Source organism: Polyodon spathula, chromosome 10 (assembly GCF_017654505.1).
Source record: "Polyodon spathula isolate WHYD16114869_AA chromosome 10, ASM1765450v1, whole genome shotgun sequence".
In the NCBI taxonomy this organism is placed as follows: Eukaryota; Metazoa; Chordata; class Actinopteri; order Acipenseriformes; family Polyodontidae; genus Polyodon; species Polyodon spathula.
In genome coordinates this window covers 4,349,843-4,371,746 of record NC_054543.1, presented here as the reverse complement: position 1 = coordinate 4,371,746, position 21,904 = coordinate 4,349,843, and the positions used below count along the sequence as shown (strand labels likewise).

The window sequence follows — 21,904 nt, the reverse complement described above, 5'->3', positions numbered from 1 at the left end:
TACTTAATTTAGGGAATTGAAACATGAGATTGAATGAATGTTTAATGTGTAGCATTTATTAACTAATAAAAAATAATGCACTTATAATACAAATGTAATTAAACCTTTCTTGCTTAGTTGTTTAAAAAAAAAAAAAAATCACAGGTAATGATAAAAACAATAGGTTATGCTGCTAATAAATAAGTACATGAATGAAGCCTCTTAACCGTCTGTACAGCCTTAGTCAAGGACCTTTGTAATCTGACCACTAAGGGGCGTTTTCTGTAAACTCCGGGCCCTTGTTCCTGACTGGTTATTCAACTCCTCTGATGTGAAGCTCGTGATGGAACTGGTAATCTTTATTTTAGTTTTCTTTCTTCTTTACTGTCATATTTGCATTTCCACTGTGTAATATTATTATAAGTGCAACATAGTCAGAACTGTATAACGCCGTTATCGTTCACTTTGCTTGTATTTAAACCTTGTTTTTTTTTAATTAGAAATGTACAACAACTTGTTTTTATATAGAAGAAATAATTAACGGGTATTAACAGTAGCTTGTAGGATAATGTTGTTTTAGCTACTGGGGTAATAACAATTGCATTACATATTCTTAACATGTATTCTTATTTAAAGGCGGTTTGCGATTGAGGTAGAATGCATCCTCTGACCTGCAGAAAAAATAGGTGGATTTCTTTCCCTTGTGAATCTTTCTTCTTTAAAAAGCTGCAGCACTAAACACTGAGACCCATCTGTTCCTGTTTAGTAAACCCTTAAGAGGCAGCATTTATTGTTTTCGTTGGGATTATCTACAGTTCGATTTCGTGCTGAAGCAGACTGCTTCCTACCTCATTTATAAACATATGCAGTGGCCCAATGGCTACATGTACAGCATATTCTACGGTAGCTCACCGATCTTTTGACCATGCACACAATTCCAGCAACTGCTAGTTACCATTGTTTACCAATCTCTTGACATCCAGCAGGTATGGGAAATCATAGACAAGGTTAACAGCAAATAGATTTAAGAGTGTAGACAGAAAACAGTTAACTTTAGAACGTTACAGTAAATTGATTTTTAAAGTACCATTTTTTTTTTTTTTTTTTTTTTTTTTTTTTTGCTTGGATCATCTTAACCAGCTGCTTGACCTGTACCAAGCCTTCTGGACCAACGAGGCCAGCTGAAAATGAGCAAGTCACTGGAATCCCAGATACTTTGAGCATGTACATGTTTTACTTCTCGTTAATTTTGGATTTTTAATATTAATTGCATTCTTGCAAGTGATTTTGCAATGCTATTATGAAAGGATTTTTTTTTATCCTTTTGTGATTAAAAAAAAAAAAAAAAAAAAAAAAAGTTTGTGTATTAGTAGGCCAATATCATTGTCAACTGAATTCTGAGATGAAAAAAGAAATACATTCTAACAACTAGCCCCATGATAAACACGTATTTTGCGGGGGGGGGGTAATATCAAAAGTAAAAAGATACTAAAAACACAATCAGTAAGACTGTCATTGTTTTGTTGTGCCCTTATCCAGAAATAATTGAAATGTTAGCATTATTCTTAAATTGTATAGCGAACATTATTAGACTGCTTAGTTCTTTATCTTTTCATTTGCGTGAGCAATCGTTTAAGTGTTGCTTCTTTGTGATGTCACCGCTGGTAGTCGTGCTGTAATTGCTTTGGTTGAGGTGATGGCGTCATTCCGTCCCCTGCTGTAGCCTCCGTGCTGAGAAGAAGGGAGACGGAATACATACCGAAGCGAGCTTGGCTGCCGTAGCCGGGATTGAGCAGCGCCAAGCCGGACACCCCACCCCAGAAAACATGGAGGCTGCGGCGGACGAGCTGCGGGCCGGCTACAGGATCCCAGTGTGCATCGATCAGATTATCAACGATACGCTAGTGGTGACCCTCAGCCACGGAGACTACAGCTATACCGGAATATTGCTGAACTCTAGCAAAAAGTAAGAATTTATATTCAAAGATTCATTTCACAGTGTATTTAACGTAGATGGGCCTGCAAGCAGAAAAAAGGGGGCGACAGGCAAGAGCTACAGTAGGCCCGGAACAGAACAGTCATCGAGTGCATTCCAAGCGAAACATTTTATATTCAGTTTAATTTACATGCAGCATTATACACAATTGTAGCACATTTAAATTAGTTAAAATGCTATTTTATGCCCACAGGAGTATGATCTAAAACAATTCAAGAAAGCTTAAGGATTTAAAAAAATAATAAATAAAATATATATATATATATATATATATATATATATATTATAATTAAGTTTATATATATATATAATTTTTTTTTTTTTTATAATTTATTTTTTTTTTGTAATACAATTGTATTATAAAATAAAGCGCATTTTGAAGCACTTGGTAAAAGTTTAAAGAAGAGTTGTTCGACTAGGGCGTCTCATAGTTCTGTTCCACAGTTCATGCTGTAGAAACTCCAGCTGGGTTACCTGACCCAAAACGAAACAAAAATAAAACAAATTAAAGTGCGTTCAACTTTTTGTGATATTGTTAAAGGCAAGTTAAAGTATGAGATTTCGTTTTGTTGTAACTCAAGTTTCCCTGATACATGCCATACTTAAAACCACCTTTTCTTCATTGCCAGGGTTATGGGTCAGTACTATTAGCCTATATTTCAGTCACTTATTACAAATGTTAATCATTAAAGGTCATTAGACACAAAATGTTTAAATATATATATAGTGTGTGTGTTTATATATTACATTTTAAATATACAAATTAAATAAATATTAAATGCAAAGAACAAGGTTTAAAATAATCAGCTATTTAGTTAATGATAAATAATAATTTAAATAGAACTGATAAAAAATAATGCAAGTATAATTACTTTGTTTTGTATTACAATGTGGCAAATTTGTGTAGCCTGGGTAACACAATTTTTAAATTAGTGGGACTTTTTAAACATCGCGTGTAACAAGGGTCAGCACATGGTAAGGTTTTTTTGTGTAGCAGTTAATCATAGTTTGAATTTAAGCATGTTATTATAAACATAAATTGCAGATATGCAAAACTGTGAAGGTTAGGGTTCACATTATTAGCATTTTTCACATTATAGTGCTGTACTGTAGGTACTAAACGTTTACTTTCTTGGCTGTTATAAAAGGGATGGTGCACCTTGCATGGTTACAGTTGGCCATTAAAACTGTGAAGTAGTCACATGGATTTGCTTTGTGAAACGCTAGTAGCTTTATCCTGTTTTATTTATAGACTGCTCTGTGTTACAATCTTGACAATGTTAGTCGTGAATTTTGCATATAATAACCTTCCAAAACAGTATCTCCCCCCCTTCATGTTTTTGGATACTATTTTTGGGGGTAACCTCAGAAAAACACTGCTGCATTTATCACTTAAATGAGATTTCATATTTAATGGGAATAAATAGAACATGACTAACAGTTAACACCCATGCATTATAAAACTGAGGACTGCTCAGGCAGTGTGATTTATCAGCTCAGTTTCAGATGTCACACACCTTGTTAATGAGCATTTTATATTTTAATATGTAACCATGTCTGGATTGGGTCTCAATCTTTTATCAAGTTTTAACTGTTTGTAAGTTATATATTTTGTCAAAATAAACTTCTTTGCAAGAGTTCCCTTTGCCCAAATATTGCTGCCGTTTGTCTTTCTTGATCTCCAGACTCCCATCCCCCCCATCTAGGAGAGTCTTCCTGAGCAGTATGGCATTTTAATCCAGTGTGCTTTAGGGGGAGTGCCAACTGAAATGTATTATGGCTGTCTAGTTATGGACAATGTGAGACATTTGTATGTTAGCTATATTCATTGTTGGGCACCAAACCGACAACACAAATGCACAATATAGTGTAATTGATGACCTCCCTTTGCTTCATTTGTTATGTCATTGTGTTTGTATGCTTTAAACGCAGCTACAGTGTTAAGCTTTTGCACTACTACTAACAGTACCTGTATCTATAATAAACTGAGTCCAGCAACTGCAGTACTATATGATACAAAATAGAAAGTGGTTGTTTAGTGATCAAGGAGATTTCACTGTGTCCTATGGCCCTTTGTTTGGAGGTTACAGCTTTTAAGGGCTGTAGCTATTGTGTTCACTAGAGTGTAGTTTGTGATTTTGTTAAACGTTGTAGGATGTCAAAAACCACAAGGTACATTCATATTCTAAACAATCACGAATCAAGTGTTGTTAGAAGCACTTTGCAAAAGGACAATACCCTGCTGCGGCTAGACATCCCAACCCCCACTCTCTTCAGATGTGTGAGCATGCTCAGTTCATGGACAACTATTTAAAATGTAGGCTTTCTTTTTAAATAGTGTCATTAAAATAAGGTCTTCAGATAGTTTAGATTAACTGCTTCTGCAGCTTAATTTAAATACTGTCTTTTTTTTTTGTTTAACAGGATACGTTTAGAAAGCACAGCGAGCAAAATGGAAAACTGTTCACATTCTTGCATGTAATGGACGTGTTTATACTGCACATGTTTGTGAAGTAGAGGATTTGTCAATACTACTACTGCGTTCCTGGGAAGGCTTACAGTCACAGTTACAGCTTGCTCACTGTAGGCTGCATATTTTGACTTTCAAAAACCATTGATTTGAAGGTCATTTACTGGTACATACTGAAATCAGGTGGAACTCTCATTTCTTAGTTTGGTTTTCCTGTGTGTCAGTTTTACAAAGGTGCCCGTTGGTGTGTACATACTGGACATATGTCACACTTGAGTTTCTTCATTTCAGTAGCATATATCTTGAGAACCACTAATCCAAGTTATTTTTAGAGGGGGGAGGGGGACAATGACTTGGTAAGGACTTTTTTTTTATCACAAATAAAATATCAGAAACTGGGTTACATGGAGGCATCTGTCTGTCCATCTGCTTTTTCAAATGTATAGGTATTGTAGAGACCATATTATGGTGATTTCATGTTATAGCCGTGGCCTTGTACTGTATAGTGGAGGCACCCGTATATAGCACAGTACTGTATCACAATTCAGTTTTTTAGGGTATTGCATCTAGAGTTGCTTGGTATAGTCATGTTAAAAAAAGCCTACTCATAAGTTATTTAACATACTGTGGATATTAAATAAGATTGGGGAAAATATATATATATTTTTCTTTATGAGCACAAGGTATTAACACAATTGTCTATTGAAAAGTTCTTTACTACAGTATCCTTGTAGTAAAGTCCACTATGGATCATTAAGGGTGAAGTATGGAAGTGTCTGAACTAGTGAAACATGAACACTTGCATTGTGCAATGTGCTTTTTTTGTGTGTATTTGAAAAAGACAGTTGAGGGTGTTCCTATTAAAATGAAGTCAGGGCTGCTTCATTCCAATGCATGTCAAAATATTTTAAACGACATCTATGCGTTTCTTGCAAGCACTGCCTGCTTGTACATATTTCTTAGAGACAGCTTCCCTTCCACCTAAATTGCACGTTTTATTAATTGGTATTGATGAAGATCCAGTTCTGTAACAGGGTAATACATGTTCTTTCTTTATCGCACATACAGTAAGTTAATAATTATGCACGTTGTTTGAAGTGGCACTCTTGTTTATAGTAATGACTTTTAAGGAAGGAACTGTATGTTTTGTTCAATACATTTTAATATTAATTTTAATTGTTTAGTAATGTTTTCTTTTATTCACTTGCTACAGTACAATGTGGCAAATGGTTAATTTATAAAATGTCTTTCTCATCATGTTGTCCATTGGCAAACAAAGTAATGAAATTACAGATAGTTGAAATACTAAGAAAAGATAAAAATTTGTTAAAAAAAAAAAAATGCAGTAATTCTTTAAGGAAACATTATTCTTACAGTAAATCTTACGTTTGGTTGTAGGCTTATTTTTTTGTTTTCAATTAATAGTGCCTTTTTAAAATAATTTATTAATCATTTTTTATTAATCATATTTTTCTTTTGAATGCAGGACTGGGTTGTTTTGTCTTCCAGACATGTTATCAAATCAAGATGATCCTCCGATACCAAGCAGCAGCAACAGTAATGCCGTTTCCGATGACAACATGTGTTTCCAGCAACCTATTAAGACGGAGCCACAGCCATGTAATAAACATACTCCCAAACCTACAGGGAACATGCCCATTTCCACTCCTTTTACTTTGCCTGGAGCACTGTCTCAGTACCCTCCATATTTTGAAGGGGCTCCTTTTCCACAGCCCCTGTGGGTAAGACAAACATATAACCAGTGGGTCCCACAACCTCCTCCAAGGGTAATCAAAAGAACCAAACGACGAAACCGGGATTCTGGCAGACTGACTATGAGCACTATTCGATTGCGGCCCAGGCAGGTTCTCTGCGAAAAGTGCAAAAACACTTTAAACAGCGACGAGGACAACAAAGATGGAGACAATCCCAAAGCTGCTAAAAAGGAGAACACCGATGTGAAAGAATCAAAAAAATGGGAGGAGATGGACAATGACAGCAAAAAGTGTAAAAAGGAGAAGAAAGAGGAAGATGGCTTCCCTGTTGAACTTGTTCCCCATAGTCCAGTTATCAAGATATCTTATAGCACTCCACAGGGCAAAGGAGAAGTGATCAAAATACCTTCAAGAGTCCACGGCTCAGTTAAACCATTCTGCCCCAAACAGCAGTTAATGCAGAATGGAGGGGGCCTTGAGAGGGACGAAGAATGTCAAGAGAACAAAAGTCTTCCAGACAAACCAGCAAGTGGCCCATCTGCTTCAATTCCAAAACTGAAACTAACCAGGCCTTTGCATTTCAATGCAGATGTCCCACCGCCAAAAATAAGGCTTAAGCCCCGAAGTAGTGGTGGGGACAGTGTTTCTATATATCGGGCTGAATTTGTTGACGATCCACAGGGACAAATAAAGACCAGATCGCGGTCGGTTCATGCCGATATTCATTCAGAAGACTCTACTGAAAAGAGCTCCCTCGAAATGTCCTCGGGAAGCTCTGGAGAAGAGGACGGATTTAATAAGCAACACGATGACGTAGAACAACATGGCGATTTGACTCTGCTGCTCAATTTTCGTAAGAGGAAAGCAGACTCATCCAGTTTGTCAGTGTGTAGCAACGATAGTCTGGATGAATCAAAATCTTCCAGCTCAGACGGGGCATCTCCGGAACTTTGTGACTTTGCTCCTGGAGAGGATATCTCTGTGTCCTCCTCATCAAAAGATGAGCAAAAGACTGTGCCGCCTCTAACGGTTCGATTGCACACCAAGAGTGTCACAAAGTGCGTCACAGAAGAAGGTCGGACTGTTTCAGTAGGAGATATAGTGTGGGGTAAAATTCACGGCTTCCCTTGGTGGCCTGCCCGTGTTCTTAGCATTAGCACCAGCAAAAAGGAAGACGGCGAACCACTGTGGCAAGAAGCAAAGGTCTCCTGGTTTGGTTCCCCCACAACATCTTTGCTCTCTGTGTCAAAACTTTCGCCATTCTTAGAGTTTTTCCGTTTGAGGTTTAACCGAAAGAAGAAAGGAATGTATAGGAGGGCTATTGCCGAAGCTGCCAAGGCAGCTGAACATTTGACACCAGAAATAACATCTCTCCTCACACATTGTGAAACATAGGTATGTAGTATGCTGTACAAGTACACTGAAATAACTACTGATAATAAAATATTATATATAAGTTAATTCTAAGTAATTAAAACTAATATGGGTATAAAAAAAAAAAAAAAAGCTTTGGCTGTAGTCCCACTGAATATTAGAAATGTAGGGCAGCTTATGCAAACAGGGATCACTTTTTTATTGCAACGTCAGAGTGATTTACACCAGTTCAAGTCTCTCGCAAATAGAAATTGTTGTAGTGTGGTAGTTCTGTGACTAATATTTTGTACCCAGTTCACATTTAAGCTGTTTTTATCCTCTCTGCACTTACCACAGTTTTGCTTTCGTGGCTCCTTATTGTACAAGAACAAGGCTTTGAGATGGCCTGGGTTTTCAGTTCTGTGTAGCCTGGGGATATTGTTGATCCTCTTTTGCCTGTGTACTGTCGTAGGCTGCTGATCAAAAGCTGGCAGTTGGCATTTTGTGTCCCAAGAAGGATTGTGCCAACTAACCTGGCCATTATGCCTTTCCCAGTGTAGGGTCTTGTAGATTTATTTTTTTTTAAAATAATTTTTAAATAATTTCTTAGCAGATGCCCTTATACAGGGCAACTTACAGTTGTTGCAAAGTATCATATTACAGATAATAGCAGTTATAAAAATACAATACAATCAGTAGTAAGAGCAAATTCAAATGAGAGAAAATTGAAAAATATAGTAAATTACGTTTGAGAGCTATTTACGACTAAGAGCAGTTAAACTTAAAAATAGTCATAAGAGTACATTTTATTAAGAGCAAGTAGTAAGTAGAATAAATGGCTAAGAACAATATCAAATAAATCTGTCTTGAAGATGCCGAAAGGTGGTCAGGGACTGAGCAGCCCTGAGGTACGTGGTTAGGTCGTTCCACCACTGAGGGGCAAGGGTGGAGAAGGAGCAAACTCTGGTGTAGTTTAGGCAAAACGTGGAAGGAAAAGTCAAGACGAACAGCAGAGTTTTGGATGAGCTGAAGCGGATGGATAGTGGAAGGAGGGAGGCAGGCCAGGAGGGAGTTGCAGTGGAACTGTGTGGAATAATTGGTGAGGAAGGGGTAGAGTAGAGATGAGAGTAGGAAAGGTGACACCGAGGTGAGAGAGAATCAAAAAGGCGTCATACATAGATCCCTAGTCATTTTTTTCACTGGAAAACGCAGAGAAGCTTTCAATGGCCGAGAGGAGCAGGAAAAAAAAAAAAAGAGGTAGATCTCTTCACCACAGACATAACACGGACACAAACAAACAAGATAGCTGCTTCCACATTCCAGCGCTCAAAGAAAATCGCGGACATTTGCCAAGCTTTTTGAGTAATAAAATAAGACTTGGATAGCATTATTGAGGAATTTGATGATAAATCAAGTCATCAGGAGATGATTTATCGCTGTGCTACTATGAAGAGATGTAATAAATATAGCGAACAAGGAGTGGGGATGCAATATTGTGTCCTTTTGATATGCAGTGCCTTTTGAACCTGTTTTACTGTGAATAAAATTACTTTTAAACAGCACATGTAAAATAAACAGCCTGTGTGTAAATAAATTAGACCTGACAGACATGACAGGCACTGAATAAATTGACAGGACAGATGTGGGAGTCAGAGGGAGGAAAGGAGACGAAGACCTAGAATCATCAGCATAGAAATTATATGAGAAACCAGGGAGTGAGTGTAGAGAGAAAGGGGAGGGGTCCCAGGACTGAGCCTTGGGGGACATATTTCTTGAAGTTTATAAAGCAGGCTGCATTCATAACTTTCAACAAGGAGTTACAAAATAGCTAAAACAGTGGACAGCTTTTCACGCATTTAATATTTTCTGGTAAAGCTTACTTTTTGTACTTTACAAAGACCACAGACTCAGCCTAGCGCTACATGCAAAATGCTTTTGTCAGCATCGTTGTGCAGTTTCCATAAAGTCATTTTAACACCTTTTAAGTTCTTTTTTCCCATACTTAAATGTCTGGCTGTGCCTGTGTTTAGGAAAATCAAGATATATTTAAAGGTACAAGCCCACTATAAAACTATATGCTGAGGGTACATCATTATTTGTTATAATATGTCGTTTATCGGAATCCGTAATACATTGCAGTTAGCTGTTCCAGTCTTGGAGCATTGCGATATGTGAACGTCTGAAGGTCAGAACCTGTACCTCGTAACCTAAATCGGCCTCCCCCCCCCCCCCCCCCCCCCCCCCCCCCCCACCTCATAATCATTTAAGAAACTTGGCAGTATATGGGAGAGATCTACCCTCTCAGATAGTTGTCTTCGACCTGTTGAAGATTTTAAAAGGGACTTGTTGCTTGCTGTCTTGTTAATCTCAATGTAACATTGTGCTTTGGATTGTTATGGGGCAGTTTTAGCCTGTGAATTTTATAGTACAATTAATGCCGTTGCAGAATTGACTTGGCATGCAAGTTTTCAGCCATTACGCCCTAATGAGCTCTTGCCTTCCAGGGGGTGAGCATTTTTCATACGTTACCAAGTAACCAGCTGTAAAAATATGAACCACTTTTTATTTGACTGCATGCAGGTGTGTTTTGAAAGAACCTGACCTACGTAATTTATTTTGGTTTCACCAAATATGTGTTAAAAATCAACCAAAAACATGCACCAGTTGTGTTTCTGTGTACCTGCATATTTTGTCTATTTTTGTAATAAATGTAACAGTCTTTGACAATTAAAGCTTGGCATATGGTTATTTATCCTCTATACATAATGTCACATTGATTTAATCATGGTAACAGCATTTCCTATCGCAAGTTTTTGGGAGTACCCGCTTCTGGTTCAGTTACATTTTATTATTTGTTTAGAGACCTGATTTTTCAAGTTGTGATGCAATTTATTAAGAGAATTCTTGAACAAACATTTTTGACAGTACTATAATCTATGAAGGCTGCTGTACATCTATGTACTTCATTCATATATGTAAATGCATACTATGTATATAGGTCATGGTGATTTTTATTTTTGAGATTCGGATTGTTCTAAATTTTATATTTAATCCTGAGGTTGGCAATGGATGTTACTGACATAATTTTTTGTTAATCCAAACTGTTTTGGAAACCTCAAATTAAGCACATCAATTTCTATCTATTGCATGTTAATAGATTTTATCATTTTATTTTAATCTTCTTTTTGGCCAACATAGCTGGCATTTGATTTAGGGAATTGCTGAAGGCCAAACTAGGTTGCTGTCAGGGAACAACTCTATAGGTTTTATCTTGCTTGTTAGATTTCTTTTCTCATGATACAGTAACTGCCTTTATACTACACTATGTGAGTATGAATAAACAATCACTTTCTGTGTAAGTAGAGTATAAGAAGTTAATGAAATAAATGTATACTGTAGTTTTTCGTTGTACCTTAAAGATGCAATAATGTTACTTTCTTAGTTGTGTGAGGTACCATTAATTACATTTTAGTATCCAAATTTAAGGTATTTGGCTGATAGTATCATGAGGGGTGGGGGTGGGGGTGGGAGTGGGTAGCCTATTTATTTATGAGGTCTAGCAAGTGTTCATTTTCCTGTTACCCAAAACACAAAAAATGGTTTGTCTTTCATCATGGAATTAGAGGCCCTGCTTTATAGTTCTTTATTTGTGTTCATTTGTTAGTGACTAATTCTATGTATCCCTTCTTTTTATTCAAGGAAACTGAAGACAGGAGCACATTTGTCCTCCTACTGTTTCCGATGCCTATGAACATCCTGCTGAACTCCATAGGAAAGCCTAGTGTATTGCTAGGGGAAGTAATCCTTGTCATCTTTGAAGAATGATGAAAGCCTGCGTTAAAGCAGAGGCCAGTTTAGAAAGCAAGGTCAAGAAGGAGCATCTCAAGGACAACTTTTAAAGATTCTTTTGTAGAATTACTAGCGCATACTTTATATTGATAGAGTGAATAGCCCTACTATAATTCGGAATGTATTTATTATCTGCAACACTTTACTCAACCTTTTTACTGTCTATTTGGTGCTGCTTATTTTACCTAAAGGTTAATTCACCCATTTGGTGCACGTGCATAGTGAACTAGAGAATGAATTGTGTTTATACAGAAGAGATAGTTTGTTTTCCAAATGCCATCTCTGTTCCTGATCAGTTCTTAAAAGCAAACAAAACAAACAAAAAAAAGTCTTACCTGCTGCTAAGTTATACTGTACATCTGTCACTTTACAAATTTGGGAACTGTGTGATACTGGTTTTATGAAATCATAACATTTTAGTAGATCTTAAAATACAATATTCCTATTCTGTTGTGCAAATTATCCATATTCAGAACAATTTTTTTTGGAAAAGCACAACTTTTCTTTTTTTAGTTTATAAGCTGTAAAACTAACTGAACAATTTGAATATAAACCTTTGTCTGTTTTGAGTGACTGAACAGTAGATTCAGTTCTAAAAAAAAGCAATTTATTTCGCAGTAGTTTTTTTCCTTTTGTTTCCTATGCACTACTTTGCTGTTATTTATTAAATTGTTGTCCTCAGAAGTGTTTTCCCCAGAATAAGTCACTGGTTGTTTAAAATGTAAGAAACATGCATCTGGATTTGTATAAAATGCTATTGGAATGCTGGGAATGCAGACAACAATTAATTCTATAGAGGGAGGGAATCTTCAGGAATGCTTATTTTTTTTTATTTTTTTTGTTCTTTTTGAGCAAACGAAGGACAAACGAATCATTTTCCGAAGAGAGGTGGGAAGGCGAGAAAATAAATACTTTATATTTAAAGCTCAGTTATTGCACTGCCCTAGAAATGGCTGGGGTGTTGTGGTTTTTTTTTTTAACTTTTTGTCTTTGTCTTGTAGGAATTGGATAATGTTCACATGTTCTTGCTGGTTCACGTCTACACCGATGGTGTGTGGTTACTGGAATGAGCAGCTACTTATATTGCCTTGGCAATAAACTAACTTGCTGTGACACTTTTGAATTCAGTGAGCTATTTTTACTTTACTGTATATAAAATAAACTATACAAGCAATATGGGCTGTTTCAGTGTCTTTTTTTAAAAATTTAATAAATTTCCACACTTGATTTTAATATGTAGTGTCCCTATATATTCTTTAATCTTTTAAAGGGTCTCTGATTTGTGTTTAACAAATATATAACTAGTCTATTCCTAAAGTACAGTTTTTATTGGAAGACTGAATTTTAAATTTGACATTAGGGTGTGGCAACTGCATGTTTACAAAACAGGTCAAAGGAGATTCCTGTTTTTTTTTGACAGAATTGCCCACCATATTTAGTTGATGTAATCAGATCTAGTTTGTTTTTGTTGTGCTTTTCCGTGCAGCACAAAAATGTAACACATGGGACAAGCACCCTTGTTTTGCCATCTGTCAGTAGATTACAACTGACAATCAACTTGGACTGATCTCTGGATCAATGGTCAACTTCCAAATGCAGTGCTAACATCTGCTATGCATGATGGACCGACCCTATGTCTAGAGATCAGGTCAGTTGTGGACCCCACATTTCTCGTTGCTGATCAGATGAGGAATTTTCAGCATTTGTATACAGTACGTTCAGCGGAGTGATCTACTAGACTGAATACTTGGGTCTTTAGAAAAAATATTCTAAAAGGCAGGGATGTATTGTTGGAAAGTACACACAATTTTCATAATAGGCTTGTGCTTTATTTAGAATATAATAACAGGCTTCTATCATCATTCATATAAAGGGCTTTTTTTTAAATGTTTGGGTGTTATCTGGACATTGAACCCTTTTGAGCCCCATTGATATATTTGCTTACTAAATACCATGGATATGTTTGGTAATTGCTGTTCCAAGATTAAAAGATTAACTTTGCCACATGCTTGCAGACAAGGCACCAGTGTTACTATTTGAACATAGGAGTGTAGTGTTGCACAAAATATGCTAAACCAGTTTACAAAGATTGACAGCATCACGCCCTTTAAACAAATTATGTGTAGTTTATTAATCTTGTATTGTTGAAAAATCTAACTGGGTGGTTCCTATATCTTTATATATTGAGCTATCACTAACTTTTTTTCTGGAGGGCTTGTTGCAACATAAGCCAAAGCAGATTTATTATTTTTACATTATCATGACATGCTGGAACCTAGCCAAACTACAGAGAACCTCACACGAAGATACTGTTTTTTGCATGTTGTTGACAAATGATGGTGTCGAGTTTCTGGAATGAAATTTAACGTTTTCTAAATGGTTAGCGATGTTGACATTTCTTCAGATGTCCACAGTTTTTTCAAAGAAAATCCAAAATTATGAGTGGAAATTAGTGACATTTTATGAAGGCATTTTACTTTCAAACAAGCAAAACTTTTAAACGAGAAAAGGTCGTCTTGTATTACTCTTTACCTCAGGCTATATTCCAAAATACACTTTGTTTAAAAGCATGATTACATATTACATATTTAAATTTGAGAAGCCTATTATTAAAGAAACCAAGTTGTGAACAGTATACATGAAGGAAAAAAGCAGTGTGCTAAAGCAAATGGGGGGGTGGTGCAAGCAATCCGGTACGTTTAAAATGCACTCTCCCTGCTGGTGACCAACTTCCCTTTCCTGTATTATTTGGATGGCAGGTGCCTGCAATGTTTTTTGCCCACCAGTCTGATCTACATGCTTGTTTTCTGATTTGTGTAGCAGCACACATGCCTGAGCACATGATTGGTTCCCATATCATGTATGAATTCCATTGCAGTTTCTGAGCTAGAGTATTGATAAGCAGTCACAAAAGCAGACAGTTAAATTAGCATGCCCAGTTTGGTAGAGCTGTTGGTAGTACTACTACTTAACAGCTCTGCTAGAGGTAGTAGCTCATACAAGAATGCCAGCTGTTCTTGGGATCCCACAGTAATCCCCTGAACGGCTTCCTCAGCAATAGTGAATTGGTTCATTTTACACACTGGCTGCCTGAGTTCTTCCCACACATAACCTAGAAACACATACCTGTTATGTTTTTATTATTATTATTATTATTATTATTATTATTATTATTATTATTAATACACTAGCCTATCATGTTACATGTTCTCGCACGCTTTCGTTTGACTGTTACACATTTTAGAGCGCATGCAATTGTTATGAAAATTCAGGTTTTATCCCATTAAAACATCAACGTTGGTGTGGCAGGTACATTCACTGGATGTTTGAGGCACACTTTTTAATGAAATTTGCCTTTTTGCTGTTTTCTTTTTCTGGAAATACTGAATAGATTCAATAACAAACGTTTTGAATAGAAGTCTCACTCAAACATTCTTTTAATATTTCTAAAGGTAATACTATCGAGTGATAGTTGTGGGTGATCTTGGTTTACACTGTAGCTTCACTTTTAAATCCTCATGTCGTTGCTGCAGACTGTAAGGTGAAACGGAGCCTAAACTTAGCTTTTTTTTAGATGGCTTTTTTTTTTGGAATGTATCTCTTGAATTATTTATTTCTGATTATTTTGCCAGGACAGTTTCAACTACTACATAAACTATTTTCTTAATAAACATCGTAAATAAGGTAATATTCAGATTATTAATTTTTTTTATTTTGATGTAGAGGCTTGCATATTGATGTCATTATATTATTTTTCTATAATACAATAGTGTAGAAATGGATAGAAATGAAGTGGAGCTTGTGGAGATTAGATATTTTCTGGAGAAAAGGGACACCCTCTCTTTAAGACTATCTGCTACATGACACAGTGGCAGCACAGTACCTAATGAAATCTAAGATTCATTTGCATCTTCTCAGCAAGCCACAGCTCTTTACTGTGTTTTGTTTCCTGTGGCCTGATTACAAAAAATGTGTCACTAACCCCAGTCATCATTGTTACAATGTCCAAGAGCTGTAACCCCATCTAAAGCATTGTAATTTGAGCCTAGAAACTGTGAGAATGCATTGTGATCTTTTTTGGTTTTACAGCTGATAAGCTACTGCTTTGCTATTTTTGAAAAAAATACAACTGGTCTTGCATGTAGGTTGACATATCTTCAACCCATCAGATCACCGTCAGACAAATGAGAAATGAAAGACTGATCAGACATGTTTAAAGAAAGTACCATGCATCAGCAGTGCATACTGTGTCATTAGGATTATTATAAGCTTCTTTGCAGACTGTGTCCATTATAGACTTTAATGAGGCTGGTGCAAAGGAGATTAGACACGCAATTATACAGCAACCAGGGAAATTTATGTTTGTGACAAATTGCCTTTGATTAAAATGAGCTGGGGGCAAGTGGCCAATATGGGGGTGCACACATGATGAGAGGCATCTAAAAGTAGTTCAAAAGTAGTTTCCCATAATGTGGTAAACACAAAGCACAAGCTAGCATTACAATACATACAATGTTTTTAGGCTATGTACATGTATGGCTTTACATGACAGGTAGGTGTGGTTTCCTGTAGTTACAATAAGGCCTAAAACACAGTGCTGTGAATAAATAAATAAATAAATAGATAGATAAATAAAACAAGCGCATTGGTTGGTATGTATTTACATAACAAAGAGCTGAACTCTTGATTGTGCAAATGCTGCACAGGTGTTGTGCACAACCTGCATTACGTTATTTTGTCCAAAATGCAATCTGTGGATTGCACACAGTTTCAGGAAAAATTCAACTTAGTTACAAAATGTTACAAAGCAAGGAGCTTCAATGATCTGCCCAGTTCGATGTGGGTTGTGCTAACTTTCCTCAATCAGCATATTCATCGTCTGTGCACACATGGGTGGTTAATAGTTTCAACCTGGGACTGACAAGTGTTGTCAACCACAAATGTTTATGCATGCCCAAACCATTACAAACGACATCCAAACTGCTGTGCCATGCTGCAGTCACAACTCTGGTTCCTCAATGAGTATGTTCATTGCACCAAGCAGGTAAGGGAGATTCATAAGTGTGCAGCCGGCATTGAAATAATTCCAAACACCCTACATACCTCGTCTGTTATCACCTGTGACAGGCTTGACATTGACTATACAAACTGTAAATGAGTGCGTCAGTGAGTGTCTGAATACAGGTTTAATATACACAATATCTCTCCGTGGCAGGGCAGTTATTGTCTATTATTGTAATATAGGTCAGGGCTATATCAGCACTTTCAGTCTAGGTCTTTGTTTCAAACATGTCCTTAATTAATAAATTAAACCAATTAAACCTCTGACTAGATTCATAAGCACTTCCTCAGGTAAGTGTACCTACAGTATTAAACCTCCTTCATCTATACCATTCTGAAGTATTGAAAGAGTTTCAAAATACTGCATATACTTCCTCTATTGCAGACAACCTAAATAATCTGTGATCAAAATGTGTTAAAACCATATGATTGCCATTTGGCGCAAAGTATATGGTTAGTAAAGATAGGGTATTATTTACTACTGAATCAGCCACAGTGTTCTGCATTTAAACCATTGTATGTAATATTTACTGGTGACAGTGATAATAAATTCAAATCAGCATCACAATTATTTTAATTTATTATTTGAAAGGTATTATCAGCAAAGGAGTAGGCACTAGTAAATGCTCATACAAGGAGAAATCAATCATTATGTTTATTTTCTTTAATTAGTCTGTGGAGACTTAGCAAAGTCAAAGCATTTGAGCACCAGAGGCGATGGGGGATATGCTGTTATCGTACCTCTATTTCTGGATCTAAGCTGCTCTCTGCAGCATGTTCAATAAAGAAGCAATTTAGAAAAAAGGCAGTCACTATTACAGAAGATGTCTTTGTGACCCATCTGACAGATGGGCTCTTTGTGCTCAGAAATGTAAGTTTAGATTAGATTAGATTTGCTAGAAGGTTTGGGCTTTTACAAATATAAAAACAAAGATGCAGAAAAGTAATATTTTAAACATGTGTAAATCATTAGGTGTTCATCAACCAAAAACAACCACATTAGATTAAAGTGCAGGGTGCTGTTAGATATCAAAAATTACCCTACCAACAACTTACCAAACATATTCAAATAAAAAACAAGTAATATAACATAATGTTTTATATAATGTGCAATATATATATAATAATATATATATATATATATATATATATATATATATATATATATATATATATATATATATATATATATACATATATTTATAACATGAATACATTGGAAGTTATAAAATACATTAATCAAGTTATATACATAATATTTCTCAGTTATATTTTTTTTTTTTTTTTTTTTTGTTTGTTTTTTGTTTTTCCTGTAAGGGTAAGTATGAACAAATAATCATCACGCCCTGAAACTAACCATGTAAATTTAACAGTCTTGTGGGAAATGTCTTTGAGAAATGATTGTATGTGAAACTAAGCATTATAGTTTATCACTGAATAGATTTATCAAAATGAATTGCTGGAATGCAGCCGTTATTGCAGTAGGCCACACATATAGTACAATATTCCAATTCTACAATCATAATAAGCCTGCCATGCCAATGTTAACAAACGCTAAGATCTTAACAACATCCAAAATAACAGTTCGTAAAAAATGGGATTAGTTGGCTTTCTTATAGATGTTTTCTGCCTATTTTTTTATAAGGTGTCTATAATGAGTCAGCGGCTAAACCAGGCCCTTTTCTTTAACTACTGAACCACACAACCTCCTGTATTTCATTATTTTACTGATCTGCTATTTTCTATGCTTGTAGAGTGGTCAACATTTTTTCATCTCTCCTAGACCTGTATGCAGATCCGCAGTGTTGAAAGAGTTAATTTTTTTTTTTTTTTCTTTTTTTTTTTATAAAGGTTTTCTAAGGCATGCTAGAGCTAGGCATAAAAATCCAAGGTCACTTTACACCGTTAGGAGCATTCACGCTTCCCTCGTCCTCAAGGTTAATGATATTTTGTCAGCGGTGTTTGTTTAAACTGCTGTGCTTGAGGTTAGGAGATGTTCTTGATGGTTTGATCTGATCCAGGAAGTACTGTACCTGTCTGATTGCTGTTCTGCCTGTTGAGTTTCTTCCAGTGTTCTTTTACTGTAAACAAATCAGACAGCAGAAATAATGAACATTATTTGGAGCCTCGCTGGCTTGAGACTGCATACAAGCAGCTCCATATCTTTATGTTGCCCAGATGAGGGGCTACTTCCAGATGCATATGAAATAAATACAGCTGTAAGATTATATTCAGTACTTGAAATTTGTTTGTTCAGGAACTTGTTTACAGTGTGCTTGTATGAAGTTTATTCAATTACTTCTTTTTATTTATTAAAGCACTGGATTGTATAAGAGAGTGGACACACACTGCAGCTGTTGGACACACACTGCAGCTGTTGTCAGAGTGCGACAATAAAGCTGTTCAAAGTCTTCAGTCTGCATTCAGTTGTTTTCTTAAATAAGTATTTATTCAAGACATCTGAACCCAAAAATTACATTACTATAGTTTGCAGTGATCCATCAGTTCAATATAGAACTGGGCAGACACATGGCAAATTACATTTAATAGAGAAAAGTGTAAGCTACATGTAGGCAATACAAATGTGCGATATAAATATCATATGGGAGATATTGAAATTGAAGAAGGAATCTATGAAAAAGACCTAGGAGTTTATGTTGACTCAGAAATGTCTTCATCTAGACAATGTGGGGAATGATATGAAAAGGCCAACAAAATGCTTGGCTATATAATGAAAAGTGTTGAATTTAAATCAAGGGAAGTAATGTTAAAACTTTACAATGCATTAGTAAGACCTCACCTACAATATTGTGTTCAGTTCTGGTCATCTCTCTGCAAAAAGGATATTGCTACTCTAGAAAGAGTGCAAAGAAGAGCAACTAGAATTATTCCTACTTTAAAAGGCATGTCATAGGCAGACAGGCTAAAATAATTGAATCTATTCAGTCTTGAGCAAAGAAGACTACGTGCCGATTTGATTCAAGCATTAAAAATTCTAAAAGGTATTGACAGTGTAGACTCAAGGGACTTTTTCGACCTGAAAAAAATAAACAAGGACCAGGGGTCACAAATGGAGATTAGACAAAGGGGCATTCAGAACAGAAAATAGGAGGCACTTTTTATACAGTGAATTGCGGGAGTCTGGAACCAAGCTGACACCCTGGGATCCTTCAAGAAGCTGCTTGATGAGATTCTGGCATCAATAAACTACTGACAACCAAACAAGCAAGATGGGCCAAATGGCCTCCTCTCGTTTGTAAACTTTCTTATGTTCTTATATATACATACATATACTTATTAATATAAAGTATATGAGTAGGTTCATAAAGAATATTTGACTTTTCTACCTTTTTTAAACACTGTCCACATGATTTATATTGTACATACAGTGTAAAGACCTCAAGCATTAAGCTGAAACTGATATGTCACATTAGTTGAGAGCAGTTGCAAAATATATACAGTAGACTTGTATTCGCAAGTTGTCTAGAAGTTAGGTTTATATTTGAATACGTTTTCAGAATTTATTAGGTTTATATTTGACCACTAACTATATATCATGCATAATATATATATCTCTATATATATATATATTATATATATATATATTGCAGAAAGTGTTCTCTATATGTTAAATCTTGTGTCCCGATATTCCCTGTACAGCATCTGTAGGAGTTTGCTCATTAACAAGTTACATATACAAGCAATCTGGGCTGTATTCCATTTTATTTGAGTAGGGTCCCTACAAAGTCTCCACGGTGATTGTGTAAGTACACACAGTACTGCTATATAATAAGTAAAGGTCTCATTCTGCAAATTAAGTAAATCCCTCCTTGGTTAAATATTAATAGATGAGGACATTGTATAGCATTGGGTTGTATCAGGAAACTATTGCCTTTATATAAAGATTACAAGATGGCAATTAAATCCATACATCCTTATTTTAAATCCTCCATTCATATGAATTCATCAATGGTTTGAGCCATTTTGGGTAGGAGTTTAAAATAGCTCAAACCTCTTCTGTAGAAACAGTTAAAGGTGCATTACCCAGTTCAGTTTTCAAATATAGGGAGAACTGGATTAATCACATAAAAAAATAACGAAACCTTCTGGAATACAACCTAAAACCTGTCTACAGTTTACCTGGATTTTAGGCTACTGAAACTTATGTTTGAGCTTCAGTAACAAATTGAACAGTGCTTCTAAAAAAAAAATAAAAAAAACTTGATATTTCTCCCAGCTTTTTATTGTTATTAAATTACAAAACAGTAGACTAGTGATGCACTGGGATAAGAGGCCGCAACAACAATGCTGCCTTTGTTCTACTGGACCTGGGTAAACCTCAAAAGACCATGTGTATCATGTCTGCTTTTTGGAGTCTGCATTCATTTATTTACTATCAAGCCATTTTTTGTGCCTCATGTTTTTTTTTTAACAATGTTTTTGTGGTGCTAAATAACATAAAGTAAACAAGAACTTCAACAACATACAACAGAATAAGTGTCTTTAAATTATACAAAACAGACAAAGGGTTAATATAGTGGTCAGACATGCACTATCCGTCCTGTTTTGTCTTTGTCTCCAGTACGACAATGCTCCTGAACATATTAAGCCAGGTCTATTTGTTTCACAGTTAACAAAATAGCTTGTTTAAAGCAGTTCTCAGATCTAGTACGCTGGTCAATAGGCAAATAGCATTTCGTATTACTTATTTACTTATAAACGCTGCATTACATTACTCTATTTACTATAGTTTCTACAAAATTACTGTAGTAAGCAAGTAATTTACTACAGTTTTACTAAAATATGTTTCCTTGGTCAGTTCAATAAGTAACTATTTATTTTTGAAAACTGCAAAAAAAAAAAAAATAGAAGCATTGTTTTCCCTCATCTATTAATTTATTTATTAATTTCTCTCAGCCGAGGAAAATAGTGAAAGTACTATGGGTACTGTTCATGGAAAAACAAGTGTCCCTGAACTTAATGATAGAAATACATTATATGTAAATAAACACTTGCATGTAGCTTAGCATTTAGTTCCAACTTTATATTGCTATTCTGGCTTGCATAAATCTAACATGGTAATTCACTGGTGATTAAACATGCTTTATGTTGATTCTTAATAATTTGTTCCTAAAGTTACTATAAATTGAGGGGTTATACATTTTGATACAATTTCTGTTCCATACGTGGGTCATGTTCTGTTTCAGCCACCAAATCCTTGTGTTAAAAGTGAGACGTTTAAAGCACTCCAGGACCTCTCTGTCAAACATGTCTTCTCTCTAAGTACCGCTGGTACACCAAAGTGTAACCATTTACCCTGTCCCCCTACAAGATTTTGCCCCAGTGTATCCTCCCTGGTCCTTTTGTTTAGTATACTGGATGTTTTTCATTTGAAATTGCCCACATTACCGTCAGCCTGAGAGCCCTTGGGCACGGACGTTCAGAACACTGGTCTTCACTATATTAAACTCTGGCAGAAGG

The 21,904-nt window shown here is 35.8% G+C and overlaps 1 protein-coding gene across 2 annotated transcripts; it reads left to right on the top strand.

The window, feature by feature from the left end:
* The first annotated feature begins 267 nt into the window (after positions 1–267).
* Positions 268–12,538, top strand: pwwp2b (PWWP domain containing 2B). 2 transcript variants are annotated; one of them, XM_041260831.1, is made up of 5 exons: positions 268–331; positions 1,120–1,203; positions 1,703–1,945; positions 5,932–7,555; positions 11,213–12,538. In XM_041260831.1, the coding sequence occupies exons 3-4, from the start codon at positions 1,806–1,808 to the stop codon at positions 7,553–7,555; spliced, it is 1,764 nt and encodes a 587-aa protein (XP_041116765.1). In that variant the 5' UTR covers positions 268–331; positions 1,120–1,203; positions 1,703–1,805; the 3' UTR covers positions 11,213–12,538. The 2 variants fall into 2 exon arrangements, with proteins under 2 accessions (XP_041116765.1, XP_041116764.1); XM_041260830.1 differs by lacking the exons at positions 268–331; positions 1,120–1,203 and having other exon boundaries at positions 1,223–1,945.
* The last annotated feature ends 9,366 nt before the right edge of the window (positions 12,539–21,904 follow it).